We start from the raw sequence: 20,635 nt of genomic DNA, 5'->3' as shown, positions 1-20,635 counted from the left end.
CATCTTTTCCCATGAAATGGCCTTTACTTGTACTAAGACAGTTTGCTGTTTAGTTTTGGTGTTTATTAAGCTCCCCAAACATAGGTTTGATATAGACCTATGAAAGGCTGGCATAGGCTTCAATCTTCATTAACTCTTGATGTTTAACAACTTTTCTTTAAACAAATTGTTAAAAACCTTGGATCTGAGTTATCTACAAAATCATGATCATCAGAACACACACTTTCAATCTGATTAAATAAAGCCAGCATTTTTTTAAGAAATGAAGATGAACACACTTTTTAAAGTGAGAGGCCTAAAAAGTGAGAGAGGAAGCAAAGAACTGAACATCTATTTTTAAGAAAAATTTTACTAAAACAAAATAAGCCCTGCATTTCTTGCTGCTGTCTTCTGCATAGAAAGAAGCCACTGTTTTACAAGCCAGACCATTTTGCCTTTGGGGAGGGGAAGTCAGGAACAGGGAAACTCCCTGTTGAAGGGACAGCAGCAACATTCCCATGCCTGCAGCCCATTCCTGTGGCTCCCACAGCTGGAAATTAAACAGAAAAAGTGGGTAATGCAAACTTGTGGTCAGGTTTCAAAGTTAGTAGATTGTACCAGCTTGACATGTTTGAAATCAAACTGTGTATTCTTTCATTCCATTTTTTTATTGTTTGATCAATGTAGGTGTTTGAAATTTTATAGATATCCACTGTGACAGTGTGCTATTGCTCTCTTTACCACCACAGCCCTTAAAACATGTTCCTCTTTCTTAATGCAGTATGAGATTAAATTCCATAATATGACTAACAGTGTAAGGATAAGTAATATAAAGTAAATTAGCAGCTTCATTTTGTAGGGTAATTCAATGAGTACTTCCAAATTATTTTTTTCTCAAAAACAGTAAGTCCAAAGAGTTTCAAACCATGTCATAAAGTTATAGTAACACAAGTTACACTTTCAAACAAATAACAGGACAACAAGCTACCATCTCTCCTATTCCTTTTTATAATCAAGAAATAGCTCCAGAGTTTTCTTGGGAATTTGAGACATATTCAAAGCAGATAACGTGTAAATTCCTTAAAGGCTAAGGCAAGCCATCGGGGATACAACACCTTGGAGACAAAGCAGTTCTGATAAATGAACCCTGACAGAGATGAACAAAGTGACAGACCCACTGGCAACTCTGAAGTGAGCAGCTCTTCTGCTTGTGAAGTTTGCCACAAAGCATAACATGCCCAGGTATTTTCACCTGCCTGTTCATTATTCTCACTCCTGTCAAAATGCATCTTTCTTGCAACACTGTCATTCACAAAACATTCACTTCAGGCTCCAAAGGCAAACAGGCCAAATTCAGAGCCCTAGCAATCTGACATGAGCTCACTTAAGTCAACAGCTATGCTTAAATATTCATGAAGAATTTTGTCTCAGTATCCTAAAATATGGTAAATTCTGACCTATTCAATTTTGTGCAATTTAGCATGGGTTTGTAGGAATTTAAGGGATTATTTCAAACGGCAAAACTGCAAGATTGGCGCTTATCTTAGATACTATCTGGAATTGTTCTTCTGAGTTTTAGCATCAACGCTTCATCAATCTCTCCCCCGTGCTGTTTGCAGCACAGGCATCACTGAATGGCGGACACTGAATGCCCATTTTTATTTAGTCATTCTCCTTTCCCAAAGAGCAGAGCATTTCAAGTAAGCCTTTCTCATTCACTGCTTCCTATAGGTCTTCCCAGGCTTTTCAATACCATAATCATTTTGGGTCCAACAGAAGGGAATATCCAGTGAAGTAATCATCCTTTTTTTGGTTGTCCATCCATTTCAACACTTCTCCAACTCAAAGTGATGGTAGCATCATTCTGGTTTATATTTGTCTTACCCCACAAATGCCCAGAAAATGCACATTGATTCTATTTTTCATATATAAACGTCCCAGTTACATACACTGCCATTAGAAATGTCTAGCCACTTTGTAGTAGTTGGAACTAGTCCTGAGGAGAAAAACACACATATAAATATAAACCCCAATGAGGTACACAGATATATTTATATGATTAAAAATTAAGCACCTGCCCAAATACTAGAAGGATCATAATCATAGCTGCCTTGCAGATGTGAGAATAAATAAACAACAAAACCAGTATTTATGGTTAAGATAGTTTGGATGTTTTTATCTAGAGGAAACTAAAAGACAAGATTGCTATATATCATCTGGAATGAATTTTGAGCCTTTTACATACCTAAAAATAAAAACAGATGTATAAAATCCTATTGGCATAAGAAAGCCCAGCTTTGAAAAAGGCTATTGTCTGCAAATGTGATGATCCTGAAGGTCTGTCTTCAGGGGGACTAAGGGATTCTGAGCAATCTAGGGATGATAGCATGGTATAAGATATACAATAGCCAATATTCTGTGTATTTTTTTTTCTCCATTTCTTAGTCTTGCTCTCATATCTGATTATGATTTGGTAGAGAAGTAGAAGAGTAAACCATATAATAAATTTTGGAAAATTACTGCAATCATCATCTGGAATCATACTGAATACAATAAATTAATCCATAGTATAAAATAAGTATAGCCAACTAAACTTCAGAATCTGAAAATCTACACTGTAGAGGGTATAACTATATCTAATCTTGCTGTCTCAAAACACTGAGAATCTGCACCAATACTGCACCTGTCACAGATAGGTGATCTCTGGTTTTAATGTCTCAAAACACTACAAACAAATAGGCCTATTTCAACCTTCAGTATTTTGCCCACTTTATTTCAGAAATTCTGCAACTCATTTTATAGTCTTTTGACAGTACTACCTTTTGGAATGTTCATATTTTTTTCTGAACAATATTTTTGGTTTAGCAATCTAATCTAAAGGCATTATGGGTAAATTCATCAAAATATTTTTCACTACACCTCTGTAAGTTTCATTATGTAAATATGCAAAATATTTACATTCTCATAATCTAGTTGAAAATTACCAAAAAGAACTTAATATATGAATTTGGGACTAACTAGCATCATTGAAGATTGTTATGCAGTACAACATTTACTTATTCCTATGATAGTTTGATAATCAATACCCTTTAAACTTGAGTGTCTGTTTACATGCCTTGCAAAATAATGGAGTGATGGAAGAAGCAATGTACTGGAACTTGGATTTCTTTAACTAAGAATCCAAATGTGAACTTCCATATTCCTATATTGTCATTGCCTATTTTATAGAATTTCATTAAATTATTATAACTTTTTAATAATAAACTTTAATTATTAAGATATACTTTAGGCCAGAGTTTTACATTTGGTACTTTTTTCATCTTCCTCAACCATCACTACAGTAGTAGACCTTGTTACTTTTTGCTTCAGACTGGCTACAAATGAATCTAATTATTTTATAGTTTGGGCAATGTGCCTGGAAGACAGCAGGGTTTGGACACCTACTGCTGCTTTGAAGATACATGTTGAAAGCATAACTTGACATTTTTCTGATACAGTTATTAATTTTCATGGTATTGACTAGAAAATAATCACTTCCTGGAAAAAGATCAGAATATGCTTATTCTGAGATTATTACTGACTGATTATTATCAGCTGAGATTATTACTGACTGCAATAGAATTACTGAAGCATTGTGAGCATTTGTTAGATACGTTTTTTAAAGTGTTAAGGGGAGATGAATCATACTAAGAGTGAATGAAGTAGAAATCAACATATTGATCATTTAGTCTAACACACAATATAGAGGAGAAAGGTGTATCACAGTTTCAAGATAACTTAAGATAGGAAAAAGTATATGCAAAGATTTCTGCTCATCCTGATTCTTTTGTGCTTCTCACAGAGCTGCTATATTCTCCTCTGTTTGTCCTAGTATCAGATGCAAGTATTCACATTTTTACTTCACTTGCCTTTTCCACGTCCATACAAATTCACAAACAACACATAACCACCTTTGAGAGAGGAACTTTGTGCTCTGCAGACATCTATGCCCATGGACAGGAAGCTTAAGGCAATTTGGCAGTTTTAGTCCAATCGTTGTTTCATTATCCCATCACATGAACTACTCAATGCCTTCTGGGAACTGCTGTTAGCACACCCAGCCCATTCGGGGCTCCTGGGACCAGTCCCCAAGGCTTTGGAGGGCTTGTGTACTGAAGGCTGCCTCACATTTCAAAAGGGAATGGTCAGCCCTAAACAGAGTTTTCAAACCTTAGACAATTAAAGGCACCAAATCAAATTAAAAGCTTTCCTGTGCCTAAATTTTAAGGCTACACCACTTTTCTCAAAGGGGTTTCTTTATTTTCTGGGATAAAACCAGAATTTGGTCTAGAGAAGACGTATTATATGGCAGGCTAATGCATGTGATTCAGTTTTCATGAGCTAGGGCTACAAAAATGGCCATTATTTTATGAACTGAGGTGGAAGATGAGAAATATTTGAAGTCTGACAGCACTCTCATATTCCAAAGCAGTTGTCAATTGGCAACCTCTGCGACTTCTTTGACAGCGTGTTATTTTAGAGGAGTTTAAAAAATTGGACTTTTATATTTATTAAATTATAAACGAATAATGTATTCTTTCTTCTTTTATTATTAATTATATGTACTTTATGTTTTGGTCCTCATCTTCTCAAAACTGGGCAGGTATGAGATGGACCCTCCTGAGGCAAAAAGCCTCCCTGAAATGTTACCTTTGCATTCTCTGTGTTCTTTCTTATAGAGCAGGATAAAATTTTCTTCTACTTCGAAGTGCTTTAACAAGTGATCAGTTACAAGATTTCTATGCATAGGAAGAGGAAGCACAGGACTATCATGTCTGGACATGAATTAATTTGCTGTTAGAAATTCATCTTCTTAGATCTCTCCATGTCTTAATTTCTTCCAGTTAAAAGGAACTGTGAGGGTGGTAGCACTAATGTTGCCAAAGTCTAATAAACATGCTACAAGTGTGTGACACATGCAGCCCATTAGTCTGTGCCTGCACTGCCTCCTTGTGTATTAGATAGGCCACCGGTGCTCCCCCAACACAAAACAATGCCACAAAACACTGCAGAAGAGGCACTCGAAGAGGCCTTTTATACCTAAACACCTGCGTTCATAATTTGTAACAAGTCATAATTAAAAATGGACTCTGGTATGGAGATATTGGCCCACTGCTTCAAGAACACCACTGATTAAAGCAGAACTAAACGGGGACATTGATAATAAGATAAACAGTTGCCAATGTGAGTAACTGAGACTTTCTACACTGTCCCCTTTTAGCTCTCTCAGCCCACATATCTCTTTCAACTCATCCCCAGCAAAAGCAAGCTTCAGATAAAATGTAAGAAAAAATATAAAAAATAAATACGTAGGAACCAAACAGATACCAGCAATTGAAGACAAATACTTGAAATTGTTGTGTTGCAAAACCACGACAGACTCAAGTTTTAGTTGGCCATTGGAAAAATTCAGAAATGGCAATCAAAATGCAGATTTCTGGCAGTTCTGGTGTGTAATAGCCATATGTAAAAACCAAACAGAAACTGAGAAACAGCATCAAATATATATGTCTTGGTTTTAGTTCTCTTAAATGAGGAAAATTCTGGTACCCCTTATGTGTTATATTTTAGAAGATGTATTGCACATTACACTAATTACTTTTTTTCTCTTGAATGAAGTATAATTATGATTACAACAGGCTATGATCTCAAAAATAAATTCAAACAAATTAAAATAGGGAGTTGCTGTACCAGTTACACAGTGCAGTCCTATAAAATATAAGTAGGTGAACCTCGAAAGCTTAGGGAGTTCGGCTGAAATAAGCCTCCAAAAACTTGATCCAAATGACAAAGCTGAGCTGGTAATGCTGCAGGATACTTGATACTTCCTGTTGCTTGCTGAACAGGATGGAAATGGGCTGTTTATACGCTGTAAACCACTATTTCAGGAATATTTTCCTGGGGAGCGAGGTGTAGGGAGACCAGGTTATTCTACAAAACAGTCATAATTAAGATCCAGTCTAAGTCAATGACACCAGAAAATACAGTCATTACTGCTTTTCTTCCATGGACTTTGTAGGCAGACAGTCTTAACATTCTATTTTAACCTGAGGCCAAACATATAGCACATTCCCAGAAAAAAATCCAGACAGAATATCTTCCATTCTCAGATGTGAATATGAGGTAGCTCCTCAAAGAGATTACTTGTATCAGCATTAGGACAGTGCTTACTTTTGTGTATATAAAGGCTATATAAAGCAAGAAAGGAGGAACTTCATAGAGAATTACAAATTTGTCAGACTGCCTCGATAAATGAAAATAACAAAATTAATGAAAAAAGGGTGCTCCTTAATTATGGCAAGATTTTATGGGTTATTGCTGGGGAATACAAAGCAGCTTATTACTATTAGTGGCAAATGCCTTTTTGGAAGTCCTGAAGTCATCACTTGTAGTGTAACCTTAATGAAGATTGTATATAGACTTGGCAGATGAAAAAGACAGCAAACTGAAAATAAGATACTGGATCTTGATGACACCAGACCACTTTGTATCTCTAGACCCAAGAAACTAGGTTGTCCATGAATTATAGTCCTCACCTCAACCTCTCCTACCGTTGACAGCAGCCTTCCTAATGCTTCAGATCTGTAAAAATTGATTGTAAATGGGAGTCCTGACACTTTCCTAATGTTAATCTGAAAGATAGTAAATCATTACTATAAGAGAACAAAGTGGTATCAGTTTCTAGTGTCACTGGGTTTTTTTCTCTGCCTCTAAAAACCTTCCAGAGACCAGCAGTAAATTGCATTCCAGATAGTAAATCTAATCTCAACTCTGTCCAGAAGACCAGACACCTCAGGGTCACAAAACATTCCCTGGACACTTTTATTTACTAGATTCAACCTAAAGATTCTCAAACATTAATCCTAAATTACTAATCCTCCTAATTCTAATTCTTGCATTATTAATAACCACAGGATCAATTACTAGAGGAAAAGCCAATGGCTTCTCTTCAGGTGAGCTGAGCCTTATTAATTCCTATTTCTGGGAACACTGCAGATGCTGCCAGAAGGTATTCTCTTTATACTTAGTCATCCTCTTCCAAAGCCCTACCCTTAGCCTGTTTCAAATCCTAACAAAACCTTCCTAGGGCAAGTATTCCTACACAGACTGAGAGGAAAAGACAAAACAAGGCTTGTAGCAATATCTGCCCAATTCTCACCTCTGCAGCATGTGCAGAGTCCAGGGCTAATTTGTAATTTATACAGAGCAACCTACTGAAATAATATAAGACAGTATCAGTCTCTGGTTTCCACTGGTACTGTCTTTATGCTTTCCTGCAGGAAACCCTGTACAACAGAATATTACTCAGGGATTGACAAAAATTATAGTAAAAACCCCTAACCTCTAGTGTAGAAAAAGTCTTGTTCAGATCTAGAGAATGAATTCTAATGGTAAAAAAAAATATAGACCCTTAGTTTATTTCTCCATAAGATGTAAAATACTATTTCTCTTGAGGAAAAAATGATGAAAGCTTTGGCTGACAACTACATTAGTACAAAGATAGCTGACAAGATTTTGCATTTGTGTGAAATTAATTTATGTGTTGATCCTTTATTTTCCGAAGAGTTAAACCCTCTATCTTATACTAGATTTCTTCCAAGCCTACAGGAGACTAAGTCATTGGTTTCTGCCAATTGATATAAAGCACTGGCTTCTATTCGTGCCTGCCTCCTTCTTAATCTATTTTCTTCCCATAGATTCAAAATGCCAGTAGAAATTGTGACAATCTAGAATGCAAATACTAGCATTAAAGTAATTTCTAACAGCAGTTTAGGAAGGGCACCAGTTTCTACAGGAAATCACAATACAATACAGCAGATTCTATTAATACCTCCCTTCTACTCATCTTTGGCATTCTTTCATAGTTACATTACTGAGGTTTTATGACAGTTACAATTCTCAAACCCCAACTCTATGACTCAAATACTAACTAGAACTTGAATTAACTAGCACACAATTGAGTAAATCCCATAGTTAAAGGCAGTATTAGTCAATCATTTCTACCAACACACTTTGGGGGAACCTGCAGAAAGGTATTATGGCTCTTAGACAAAACCTTTGGCTTAAACCTAACTGTCGTACCTACTTCCTAAGAAGTTGCCTTCTACTTTCGACAGGGCAAATGCAGCTCAAGGCACAGGTTTCTATTAAAAAAAAAAAATTCTATTTCCAGAGGTCAGCAGGAACAATCTGCCTTCTTGAAACTTGAAAATCCTCAACCCTACCCCTGTGCCAAATCTCCCTTTTCCTATTGTTAACAATATCCCATGTTTCCGTCAACCAAGTTCTGGCAGAAGGATTATATTTACTTATTTCCAAGGTATCATCCCTGAAGGGAAAAGCAGCACAGGTTACTGTCTTGCTTTGATCTTATCTTCAAAGAACATTGGAGATAAGATTCTCCAAATTTGTCCTTATCTTCATGATGTTGAGGAACAGGATGCAAGTGTGATGGTTGGCACTTTTAATTCTCATTGTTACCTATATAATTAAAAGAAGGGGATAAACTGCTGGAGCAAGAGATGTATAAACTCCTGCAAACTACAGCCCCCTTCCAAATCAGTAGACTGTTTCAAGAAGCACTCACATCATTCAAGCCCTTAAATCCCTAACTTTAACCTTAATACTGACTTCATTCCTTACACAGGCCTAGAAGTTTTAACTTCTCACATTGGTGTTTCTGGTAGCAACTCCCATTCGTGTACATTAAATTAAAAAATGTAAGGATTTTTTCACCAGAAACTGTACAAATTCAACCTTCAATACACACACAGAAACAAATATGCATCTAACTTCTGGCCACATCACAGACCTGCTTTTGGATTTGTGTAAGGCTGCACAGTGCACTTGCCTCTCCAGCTTTCCTTATGTCATTCTCAATACATTCTGCATAGGAAAAAATCTAGTAATGTTGTTATTTCTCTAGTCTTTTGGTACCTCAGCTAATGAGTACTGAACTATGCTGTTTTGTATTTAATTTCTTTTACTATCCTCTTTCCTCCCTAAATCTTGGGAACCTGAAAGAAAGAATCAATGGGCACTGAGTCATTCCCTAGCCCAAAGAGGCTGCTGGGGGTCAGAGAAAGTCTTTGCTTCGAAACCTTAGCTAACAAAACTGGGGTAGTTCAGTGAAGCTGTAAGCTATTATTGGTAGTAGCAAAGGGTTTATTACCCTTCTTGAAGACAGAATCATGCTAAGTAATACTGCCATTATTTTGTATACATGCGTGAGTTTATATATTTCTCTCCTTTTAAAACTACAAAAAGGAGCTTATTAGGATTTTTTCTAGCGGAGATCATTCCAATGATGTCCATTGGTAAGACAACTTTTTTTACAAGGGTTCACTTCTCTGAAGCCATATAACTCACTTTTCTTCCTAATATTAATCATATAACAGAAAACTCTCAGCTAACATAGATTTGCACCAGAAATGAGACAATGATGAAATACCCACCTACCTAAACCAAAAGAATTAAAGTAACAGAGAAGGCAGTGGGTAATGACTTTTAAGGCAGACATTTATTTTGCAATATTCACTTATGTGCTGTGAATAGAACTGGAGAGGGTATCATATCTGTTTGAAGCTAGAAAAAAAATCAAGTCAATGTCCCTGAAATACAGAGAAACCTACAATAAAAGCATACTCTTCTTTACAGTGCATTCGTTATTCCCAGTGAAATGACCCCTTTATATAGAGAAAGAAGTCTTGCTTTTGGTGATGTCAAGGAATATGCTAGAAAAACAGTGTGATTGCAAGAGAGCCAAAGAACACCATATTTAGAGTTACATTTCATTATGGTGCCTGTAGCCTGAAGAATGTGGAAGAGCTGCTGCTGTGAGTTTCTTGTACAGTGGTCCAAGGAAACATATTCTCTTCTCCATAGTTCCTAACCCCTCCCCCTCTCTGCCCCAAAATACAACAATGACCCATCTGTGCACATACAAGAGAGCAATTCCTAATATTTAAACATGGATTAATCTGCCAACGTTGATGTATCAGGGACAGAACATAATGAATGTCACAGTGCTTAGTCTTTCTTTTCAGTAAAACTGTCTTGAAGAGTAATGAGGAACAAAAAAGCCGACAGAAAGAACCAGCCACTGTGGATCACAGATGATTAAATAAATAACATCATTCACTTCTTTTCTGTTTCTTTCCGAAAACATTTTCATATTTTAACACTCTTTTGGATTCAAGAAAAAAAATATTTCTCCTGAAATTTTATTGTATTCATAAGGCTTATATATGTTCTGAATCGTTATCTATTCTTTTGACATATTTTCATGGCTCCAATTACTTCACACAAGAATACCATCATTGCAATTAAGAAGATTATGAATGGTAACTAGGAAAATAAGCTAAATGTAAATCAATGAAATGTAAATCAATAGTCCCAAATAATGGATTTGATGGGCTGCAAAATGTGGATCTTCACTTAAATGGCATGTAACTTTTCTCTTGCAACTGCTGAATCTTATGGCAATTGATTACATGTCTGTGTGGCTTGGCATGCTGGCATGAAAAAATAACTGAGCTAGCTCTAAATTAAAGTGGTCATGGTACTAGAATTAATATAGAATTATACAGAATTTTATATTGATTTAAGTATGCTACCTCACCTGGATTAATACTTAGCATTTTTTCCCATTTGTCTTGCTTTGGATTGATGTAGGACCATGAGAATCAGTGGGTATCTTTCCACAGACAGTTTGGGAGATGAACCACATCCCCTACAACTTAAATAACGGTAAAGGCACTCTAAAACTACTATTTTCTACACTGTGAAAATACTTGTTCTTTTTCACCACTATCTGAAATGCTTCCATTTCTTCTCCTGTGCAGAGTTTTTTCATTTCACTAGGGCAGAGTTTGGCTGCATTCATTCAGGCAAATAGAAAGGCTCAAAACAAATTCAGAGAAGCAATGTGTGATAAGAGACTGGAAGCAGCAAGAACACTGATGACAGAAAGATGTGTCATTTATAAGCATGAAGAGGAAACTTGAAACTATATAGCATATGAGATTTTCCCACGACAAAGTATTGAGTAAAAATAATAAATTGCCATTGGGACTTCCTACTGACACTGTAAAGGAAGAGGCTGAAACAGCAAGTTAACTTGATCTGTTCTATGAAACATCTAGTAAATGACTGAGAACTACACAGACTGGCAGAGCAATGATAATAGTACTGAGTTTTGACGACCTGTATGTAGTTAGGGTGTAAGACAGAAATTGTAGGACTGGATGAAATATTCTACAAGCAGCTGGGGGTAGTCTCGTGATCACTGGGGAGATGGTGCACACTGGTTCAGTGGTACACACAGCGCTGTTGGGTTAACTGACTGATGACCTTAGAGATCTTTTCTAACTTTACTGATTCCATGCATAAGTTTTGATACAGAAAAGTCAGATACACACAGCATTTTGGTGCTCCGCAGCTGTACTGTGGGTAACTGCCTGAAGTGCCAGAATAACCTTGAGTACGTTTTCAGTGAATGGCACCCGATGCACAGCACTTAAGGGAGCTCAGATGTAACCATGCTATGCACCTCAGTCCCCTCAGCAAATCTAATGACAATGATACTATTTCAGAAAACCAAGGCCAGAAAGAGCTAGACAAAATGTAAGCTTTTTTATGAAAGGATAACAAATTTCTGAAGTGTAATTTGACATATAACAGCAACATGGATTTTATTGATAAACCATATGGTTATTAATTTCTGTAAGGTATTAAAGATATCAGTGAAAGCAGAATTTTTTTTTTTTAAATATGTATATTTCTACTACAACGGTTTCTCTCATGGTTTTCTCTCATTTTCCAGAGGAGCTGGGGCAGAACCTGATCTCAGCAGAGGATTTCGGCTGGACCTGCTGCACAACTGAGCTCTGCCAGGTTTCAGCCTACGGTCCGGTCCCGTTACCGACTGCCGCACAGGTGGGACGGGACGGGAGTGCGAGTGGGAGTTTCCCGGCGAGGAGCCGACACCTGGCTCCCCGGGCTGCAGGATGAGATGAGGAACGGAACGGGGATGTTCAGTGACGGGCTCTTCCTTCCCCACCCCGCTCCCTCCTTTCTTAGAGAGGCCTTAGAGCGAAGCCCCCGCAGGTCCCCAAGAGTGCGTGAGAACAAGCAGCGCCCGGGAGGGCTGTGAGGGTGGACGGGCCGCCGGGGCCGGACTGGCCACCGCACCACCGCCGGCGGGCGGTTTCGGGGAGCCCGAAGGGCCACCCCGCAGACGCTTCACCCCAGCGCCCCGGCTCCTCTCACGCACATTCCTCAAACTTGCTCGGCCTCGCTCCCTCCCCTGCCGACATCCCCCTCCCCCCGCTTCCCGCCTGTCCCCAGTGTCGCCCCCCTGCCCGTCCCTCCGGCCCCCACGCGTCCCCGCTCCGCGCCCCCGCCCTCGCTCCGCGGGGCGCCGCGGCCGCCTCTGCGCATGCTCGGGGCGAGGGGGCCCGCGCGGTGCGGTGCGGGGCGGGCGGGGGGCGGCGGTGACCCGGTGACGGGACACCCCAGCCTTGTCCCAGCCTTGTGTCCCGCTCGCTCCCGCCCCGCCGCCTCCGCTCCCCGAGCGCCTTCGGGAGGGCCGCTCTCCGCCGCCGCGGGGGTCGGCCGTGCCCGCGGACCGGCCGCTGTGCCGCCGCCGAGGCGGAGGGCGGTGCTGTGGGCGGCCGGGGGAGCCCCGCGATTGGCCTCCGCCCGGCGGCTGGCGTGTCAGTCGGGCTCCAGGGGTGGCCCTGGGAGCCGCTCGCCCAGCCCTCTGACGGGATGAAGCCTTTAGGGGGATGCGGAGCTCTTTGCATTTTGATTAAAGCCCCTCGTCTCCCCTCAGTCTGAAGGCAGGGCACCGGGGAGGACGGGTCGGAGGGGCCTGTGCGAGGCCGGGCAGAGCGGGAGCGGGGCGAGAGAGAAAACCTCTCTCGGTGTATCACGTATGGCTCTATAGGAGAAGTCATCTCTGGGAATATAGTGGAAAGGACGGAGCTGGTATAAACTGAAGGCGCCCGTGTTTAATTCACGCTTGTGGGTGCCCAGCATGGAGATGCAGAGATGGTCCACAAGGTGGAAAACGAGAAGGTGGCCCTGGGACTCGGCTGTAACCGTGCTCATCACCTTCTCTTTCCTTCTCCGGACTGCAGAGGTCAGAGGAGGTAAGAAAGCAAAGGGGAGCCGGGGAGTCCAGTCGCCTCTCTCCCCTCCTCGGGGAAAGGACCCAGGGCACGGCTGAGGCCGCGTTTCAGAAGAAACCTGTCAGCACTCCCGGTGCTGGGGAGGCGAGAGCGCTCTCGGGGCCGGCTCGGGGCGCGGAGAGCCGCAGGGAGCCCCCGGCAGCGCGGGTCGGGACGTCCCTCCCAGGTGCCGCGGAGGGATGGCTCCCGGTCAGCCTCAGCCTTAAACTTTGGATGTGTTTTTAATGAGGTAAAGGAGATGCACTGGCGGGGTGGGAAAATGAAAGAAATACTTGTTGAACAGAGCGACCTATCCTTTTCCAGCACTGGACTCTCTTTTGTGGAGTGTGAGTCCGACTTTGTTCTGTTGAAGTGCAGAAGTTTACCAGGTTATGACTGAAATTGACCAACAAGTATCTGGCTTCTCGGAGAGGCGAGGAAGGGGAAAGTAGGGGCGTGGAGGCTCTCTGCTCTGATTTTCTCTGTTCTCCTCGCTTTTTTCCTTTTGCAACGGATTTGAGTGGGCAAAAAGTTTTCCAGGGCACAAGCGGAGGAGAAAATATCCTTGCAGGGGCCCTTTGGCAGCCGTTGCGGAGGGCAGCTCCCGGGGCAGCGGCGCCCCGCAGGTGGTGCGAGCCGTGCCGGGCCCGGAGATGCCCGGGGGGGCTCGGGGGGCTCAGCCCGACCATCGCCGGGCTCCCCGCGGGCTGTGTCAGCGCCGGGGCGCCGTCCCCAGCCGCCTCCCCACTCTGCAGCCTCCCCGGGGTATCGAGTGGTCCCTTAGGTGTCCGTGGACCTGGTGGGCAGGGTGCGGCCCGCGGGGGACTTGGAGGGGGAGCGAGAGCCAGGCAGCAGCCTCAGCAGAAAGGAATCGCCGCCCCCTCCCCCGCACCTCCCCTCGCGTTCCCCGCACTTCGCCCCTCCGCACCGCTCTCCCTGGGCTCCCCGCACCGCCGCCAGCCCAGCTGGGCTTTCTGAGCTGAGCTCGCGGTTCGCCGAGCTGCAGTGCGGAGTCTCCGGTGGCGGGAGAGTTCTCCTCTCCCACCGGGGCTGAAAACGCTGTCTCTTCCTCCCTTCCTCTATCCCTGTCTCCCACCCACCCTCCCACCGGAGCCCGCAGGCGCATCTGGAGGCCAGTATGGCTGGGACTGAGGTTTTTATTTTTCTGTGGGTCGGACATCAACGAAGGGGCTTAACTCTCCGAAATGAAAGGTTTAATTCTTTATGTAGTTATTATTTCAACGAGGTATTTCTCGATCTGAAATCCCTGAATCAATAGGCGTCCTAGACGGAGCAGGGAAAGGTGATCAGTTTCCATTCAAGCCTTTATACCTGGGCGCAACCTTGACGGTGTCAGATCAATCAGGGCTCCTGCCCCCTGCTGGCCCCGTTTCTGACAGGGACTGGAGGGGTCAGATTTCATCCCTCTTGCAATTCCACGGACTCGCTGGAGTTACATCAGGGTGAATTAACCTCGCAGAGCCTCAAGGATTTGTCTACCCGTTACTATGTGCAAACTAAATTTCTTCCAGAATACCACCCTCAAAGGCATGATCGATTTCTTATGCCACTTTTCATAGCAGTACTGACTAAATTAAGTAGGGTTTATGTAGATTATGTTTACATAATGGGTTGGATGCAAATGACAAGCTAAAAGAAAATCTAAACCCAAACAGCACAGGAAAAATCAACAGAACCTACACTGAAATCAGCTGAACTGACACTTGCTGGACTGTATTTGCAACATTAAGCAGACTAATTTGGTTGTGGTAACTTTATTCAAAACTAAAAGGCTATATTGCTAGTCTTCTAGTCTTCTGTATAAAGGGCATTTCAGAAATATAAAACTACAGGCTTCTTATATTTGTAGAAGAATTCTGAATAGAGCTTAGTTCTTGAACTTTTCTGAGATACAGTGTGCTATTTGCTTAGGGACTACAGGGAGCTGTGTGTTCAGGGCTTGATCTGTTATTGAAGTCAGTAAGAGTTTTTCCATTGACTACAGAGGGACTAGAATTTGACCTAATTTCTCTAACAGCATAAAAGGGACTTATTTCTGAATCATCTGTTATGCATTCTAATCTTATTTAAGGTAGTTAAAAGATAACAAGACATAATGATTACTATTTGAAGATAATACCAAGGAATAATATAAAAAAATATATAAATAGGAAGAGTATGACTAAATAAAATAAAAAATATGGCTGGATGAAGTATGCATGCTGGGCAAAATATTAATTGCTTGTATCAACTCTTTTAAATCCTCTGTTCTTCAGTTTTTCTTTTCATAAACTACCTCTGTGAAAAGAAAATTATATGGTATATTCATATAAAGCGTTAATCATATAGCAGTGACTTTTTTAAGACAAGAGAAACCATTCCATGTAGACAAACCTCAACAGATTCCTAACATTCTTAACTTCTTTTTTTCAAGTATCTTTATTTAACAACAACAAAAATAGGAAGAGAAGTATGAGGTGTCTTTCATACTTGTAAATGGTGTGTGAACAAGTGTTTGGGCTCTTGAGTTATTTCTTCTTTAGACAGAAAAAGTTAGAGAAGTGAGAATCAACTGAATGGGCAAAGTAGTGACTCATACTTGGTCAGCTCAGTGCCTACCAGCTCTTAAGCAGCTCTTTTTAGAAAATATTTTTTCTTTATGACTTGGCTAAAGTAAACAAAATTCAGGATTTTAAAATACATCCTTTGATTTCCTTTCCCCTTCCTCACCTTTAATACTAAAGCTGTTGGTAATGTGTTTGGAATGAATAAAGTCATTTAGTCAAAATGGCATGGCTTCAACACCATAAATTTTTGTAAGAGCTTGACATCAATGCACTATTGTGATGCTGATTTAAATTTCATGGGCAAGAAATGAAAAATCAGTCTTTTTATTATTATTTATAAGCTTTTTCAAGCAAATGGAAATCTAGCTCTTAATCTGACTGAAGGGAAAAAAAAAAGATTTAAGAAGCCTTACTGAAAATGAGGCTATGAACCTATAAGTGGAAAAGACACTTTGGACCTTCTGTGTAAGTGACAAGATTTGTCTCTAATATAGAATAGATACTTCTTACTGTCATCTTAGGAAATATAAAGGTTCCTTGTGCTTCCCCCACACAAGCTTGGGAACTAGTGGGAGTTCTAGGTGCAGAAGGAATGCAGACCTGGGCCAGTTAGTGATGGCGGATAGGAGAGTTTTCTTTGTGGATGCACACTTAACACTGCTACTTATTTGTATTTGCTTAGTAAGGAAGATATGGATCTTGTTGACTGAAAGCTATTGAATGCATCCAGCTAGTCCAAATCTGTACAAAATGGTATTTTAAACTTGAAAAGTATACCTTATTTTCTCAGAACTATTAGTGATGTAAAGCACTTCTGATTTTAACTGATCAATTAACTTTTAAGATTGAAAAATAATATAACATTCTAATTATTCCCTTATTTTTCAATGAAATTGTCTTGTGTGATAATTTGTGTGGGTTTCCTAGATTATTATTCACGAAGTTGGCAAAAATGAATAAATCAAAGGGTGATTTCACTAGAAGCAGCTAGTGGTCCTAGCTCAAGTTTTTCTGAGTCCCAAGGATCAGCAGGTGAAATGGTCCAGTCTTCCTAGAATAGTGTCAGAGAGAACTGCATGCATACATCTGTTTTGCTATATAACTTTGAATTCTTAACTGTTTCTAAGGTAAAATAATTATTTCAACTTCAGCAGCAGACATCAGACACAGAAAAAATGACTGGTATGTGTTGTTAATTTTCTAGAGTGTGTATCTTCGCATTTAATTTAGAAGGAGACTTCACGAGGATCCAAGAAAGGACTATTCAGGCTGCAGAAAACATCTTTTTCCTAACTCTGCATAAAAGAAGTTACTCAACTTCAGTTTTGTGTATATCTTAAAAAATTTAACAATATATAGGTGCACAAATATTCCGTGGGTTTGTCTTGAAATAATCTCCTCCCTTGTATCTATAATTGAAATGACAATAGGAAAAAAAAATCTTTGATATAAAACCTTTCTTAGTTTATTTATCTTTTGTTCTGATTACTAAAGAAACCCCATGAAAAACAACTCGCCCCCAAAGCTTCCATTTTTTGTAAAACTGGTGTCTGCGGAAGATGTAGAATGTAGGAAAAACGTTGTCATACTTATTTTTACAACTGTGTTGCCCAAAGTTACTTGATCACCTCCAAAGAGAACCCTTAATTCTGACACAGTTGCAGCATACTAAAGGAGCCATGACACTACTGCTGAGGTTATACCTAAAACACACTGGAGCAATTATGTCTTTCCCGGATTTGTTTTGTACAGTGGCGAACAGTAGGGTTTCCATCTGCCAGCAAGATTAAGAAGTTGCTTTTCTTTTCTCTGTAGAGAGTTCTGCTTCTTTTCAGAAGAATTCCTCCTAGCATTGGTTAATTTATCATTGTTCTGAGTATTTGTTGATAATAGGGGTGAATAAATTAAGCAGAGCTTGGGAGAAATCTCTAATGTTTTAAGAATGTGAAGTCTCATGCAGTGATAGAGATTTGCCCTCTGGATGGACACAATAGAGAACAGTGGCTTAAAAGGAATTAGGTTAACACACATGCCTGTTGCAAGGGCTTATAACTGTTCTACTCAGTATTAAATACCAAGTTTACAGACTGTAAATGTAAGGATTAATTGTTGACCCGGTTATTACAATAGTAGTAGAATCTGGCAGAACTTAAATTCTTTTTAGCACATTAGCACACATAAGGGGCTGTAAAAACCTTTGTGAATTTCAGGTCTGGGACTTCACTGCATGTCCAAGTGTTAATGTACACAGTGTGTGAAATAGAAGGTATTTGGCAGAGCTCATATTATGGAAGCAGAGTGTTTGCTGCAAACCAAATTCAAAGATGTATTATAAAAGATGAATGAAAAAACCATAAGATCCTGATCCTGCTATAAATAATGTCACTGGCAGCCAAGCTTTGTCTGTGATAGAAATTAACTCAGTTGTAAGTCAAATTATAGTCACATTTTTAAAGTATTACTGCAGACTAAGTGTTACCTACTTTGTCCCTTAGCTGTGTACCTTACCTTACTCAAATTATCATAGTAATCTGATGGATTAGCAAACATTCCTATTTTATAAATAGTTTGAGACTTTACAACCTTGCTCTCTGCTTAAGAGGAATTCCTGCTAATATTGGTAAGATTGGTATGATACAGAACTGAGTCTGATTTCCTTGCATTGCTCTCCCAAGAGAGATAACACCTTTGACATCAGTGAAAATATGGTGAAAGGTTTTAGTTGTAGAGCTGTTTCTCTATCAAATGAAATATGATTACTTTAAATGGCACCCTTTCTCAATCTTGTCCTTGGCTCTATTCTATGCTTAAAGCTGAAAAATGTACAAGTGTTCCATACTTGGAAACTCCCATTTATTAGAAGACATTCTTGAACTCTTTCTTGAATTATTTCTCAATAGATACCATGATGACAAAACTTTTAAGTGGGCTCAGTTTCTTTCATGTTTGATTGCTGAGGGAACACCTTGTCTCTTCCTCTAGTACGGACGAGTTTTAGACTGTGTCTCTTTTTCATATGGTAATAGAAACAGGATACTCAAGAATGTAATACTTGTTTTGCTGATTTTCACAGCTGGAACTACTGTGTTTGCTGTCTGTACAAAGAGAGCTTTTCGAATCTTTAGCAGAGGCCTCAATATAGTTAGACACTTGGAATGCAGTCCTAAAATATTTTGCTGTGGTGCAAAATAAGAATAAGTTCATAGAAATACGGAGACAGATATTAAAGTATTGTAAAGTAATGGATCAATACAGGCCTTCACAGTTGATTTACAAGCCCAGTCTTTTGGGGGTAGCAAGTGAAACCTTTTATGGAAACACCATCAGGTCTTTAGCGCTTGACGGCAGTCAGTGTTGCTAAACAAGTGATAAAAGTATAATTACCCAGTCTCAAAGAACGTTTTGAGTAATAAAAGTCACATTTTGTGGTGAAATACAAAAAGGATATAATGATAAAAAGCCTGAAAATCTAGGTTACACTTCAAAATTATGCACTGTAACAAAACCTTAAAATAATTCAAAAAATATTTCCAGTAAATAAATCAGCCTGCAAGCTAATGTTACTAAAGATCTGAGTGTGTAGTTGTGCACAGACAAGTTTTCTACAGGTTGCAGTGTAGGATATAAGTGGTGGTGAGGAGGGTTGTGTTTGTTTGGGTTTTGGGGAATTTTGTTTTTGTAGTTGGTAAGTATCAAAATTGTGTCTGATCTATGCCTAGACTGTCTGCATAGTCTTTGAAATATTATAATGTATTTAGTAGATTTTGCAGCATAGGAAGTCAATGAAAAATTTCCAAATAACTGGTGTGGAAACAGAAGTAGCCAGTTCTGAGCATTTTCACAGAGGGCTGTGTTGGTGAAATAGTCTATCCTAGACTATTTAAAGCATTCCTGTATGCATCTGGATAATCTCTAGTTCTTGCAAGTATTAAATATGAAAGCACTGCAATAACACCTATTGCTAAAAATGTCACCATTTAAGATCCCAATTACATAATTCATCTAGGAAATGCATGTAGGAGAATTCTTGACAGGTGAAACACCTTGAAGTATGTCTCTAGAAGTATATATATGGGCAACATATATTCAGTTAATCTCATAAATTTATATTCATGTTCCTGGGGAAAAAAAACCCAACTTAATTTTCAGGAGCACTATGTAATTAGGCAATTCAATTGGTTTCAATTTGGTACCTTGAAGATGCTCTGTAACTCACTTTTGCAGACCATAAAACAGAGAGTTCTTTTAGTCCAGCCCTATGAAGTCCATCTATGAAAAGCATTGGAACCTTCACAAAGGCCACTGCAGAACCAGTGCTTTGATGCTGGTTCCCAGAGCAGTTCTTCTGTTACAGGGCTGGGCTCTCAGTAGAGTTGGGAGGCAGGCAGTGCTCAGACTGCCAAGCCAAAAAGCCTGTGAGGAAGGGCAGCTCTGCCCAGAGCTGGCCAGTAGGAAATGGTGAGGATAGAAGAGTGCCTGATCCTTTTCTGGTGCTTAAACACCTATGGCTGAACTGCTGAGAATCATTGCTGGGGATACAGAGACTTGAGTCTGCAGTGGGAAGGTAAAAGAGTCCTTTCTAAGAACTGCAAAGCTTAGTGAAGCACTTGGGCATAACATGCTTCTGAATTCCTGCTTTTGAATGTTTACTTCTGTATTAATGCTTAACAGATGAAGAATACAGTAAAATAACAAGTGTAGATAATATTATATGTTTTTCTTTTTTAAAGGATATCCATCATAACTGCCCACTGTAAGTAAAAGTGTCTAAGAGTAAAAGTAAGAACAGAAATATTGTTACTACATTAGAAATAACAGAGTTTTCTAGAAATTGATGGGTCTTGTTTTGTATCTGAAAGGTCAGCAGACTGTCAGTTT

The 20,635-nt window shown here is 40.0% G+C and overlaps 1 protein-coding gene across 6 annotated transcripts in view; it reads left to right on the top strand.

The window, feature by feature from the left end:
- The window catches only part of COL11A1 (collagen type XI alpha 1 chain), a 157,735-nt gene that overhangs the window by 14,447 nt on the left and 122,653 nt on the right, over positions 1–20,635 (top strand). For 3 of the 6 annotated variants that reach the window (XM_085068223.1, XM_085068221.1, XM_085068220.1), the window contains exon 1: positions 12,581–13,172. In XM_085068223.1, the coding sequence (XP_084924349.1) occupies positions 13,058–13,172 (115 nt within the window). In that variant the 5' untranslated portion in view covers positions 12,581–13,057. Of the gene's footprint in view, positions 1–11,842; positions 11,956–12,580; positions 13,173–20,635 lie in introns of those variants that run through there. The other 3 variants (XM_085068225.1, XM_085068222.1, XM_085068224.1) reach the window with 2 other exon arrangements.

This window comes from Lichenostomus cassidix, chromosome 8 (assembly GCF_008360975.1).
Source record: "Lichenostomus cassidix isolate B80296 chromosome 8, HeHo_3.0, whole genome shotgun sequence".
Taxonomy (NCBI): Eukaryota; Metazoa; Chordata; class Aves; order Passeriformes; family Meliphagidae; genus Lichenostomus; species Lichenostomus cassidix.
The sequence above is the reverse complement of the archived record's forward strand: the minus strand, read 5'-3'. Positions and strand labels throughout refer to the sequence as shown.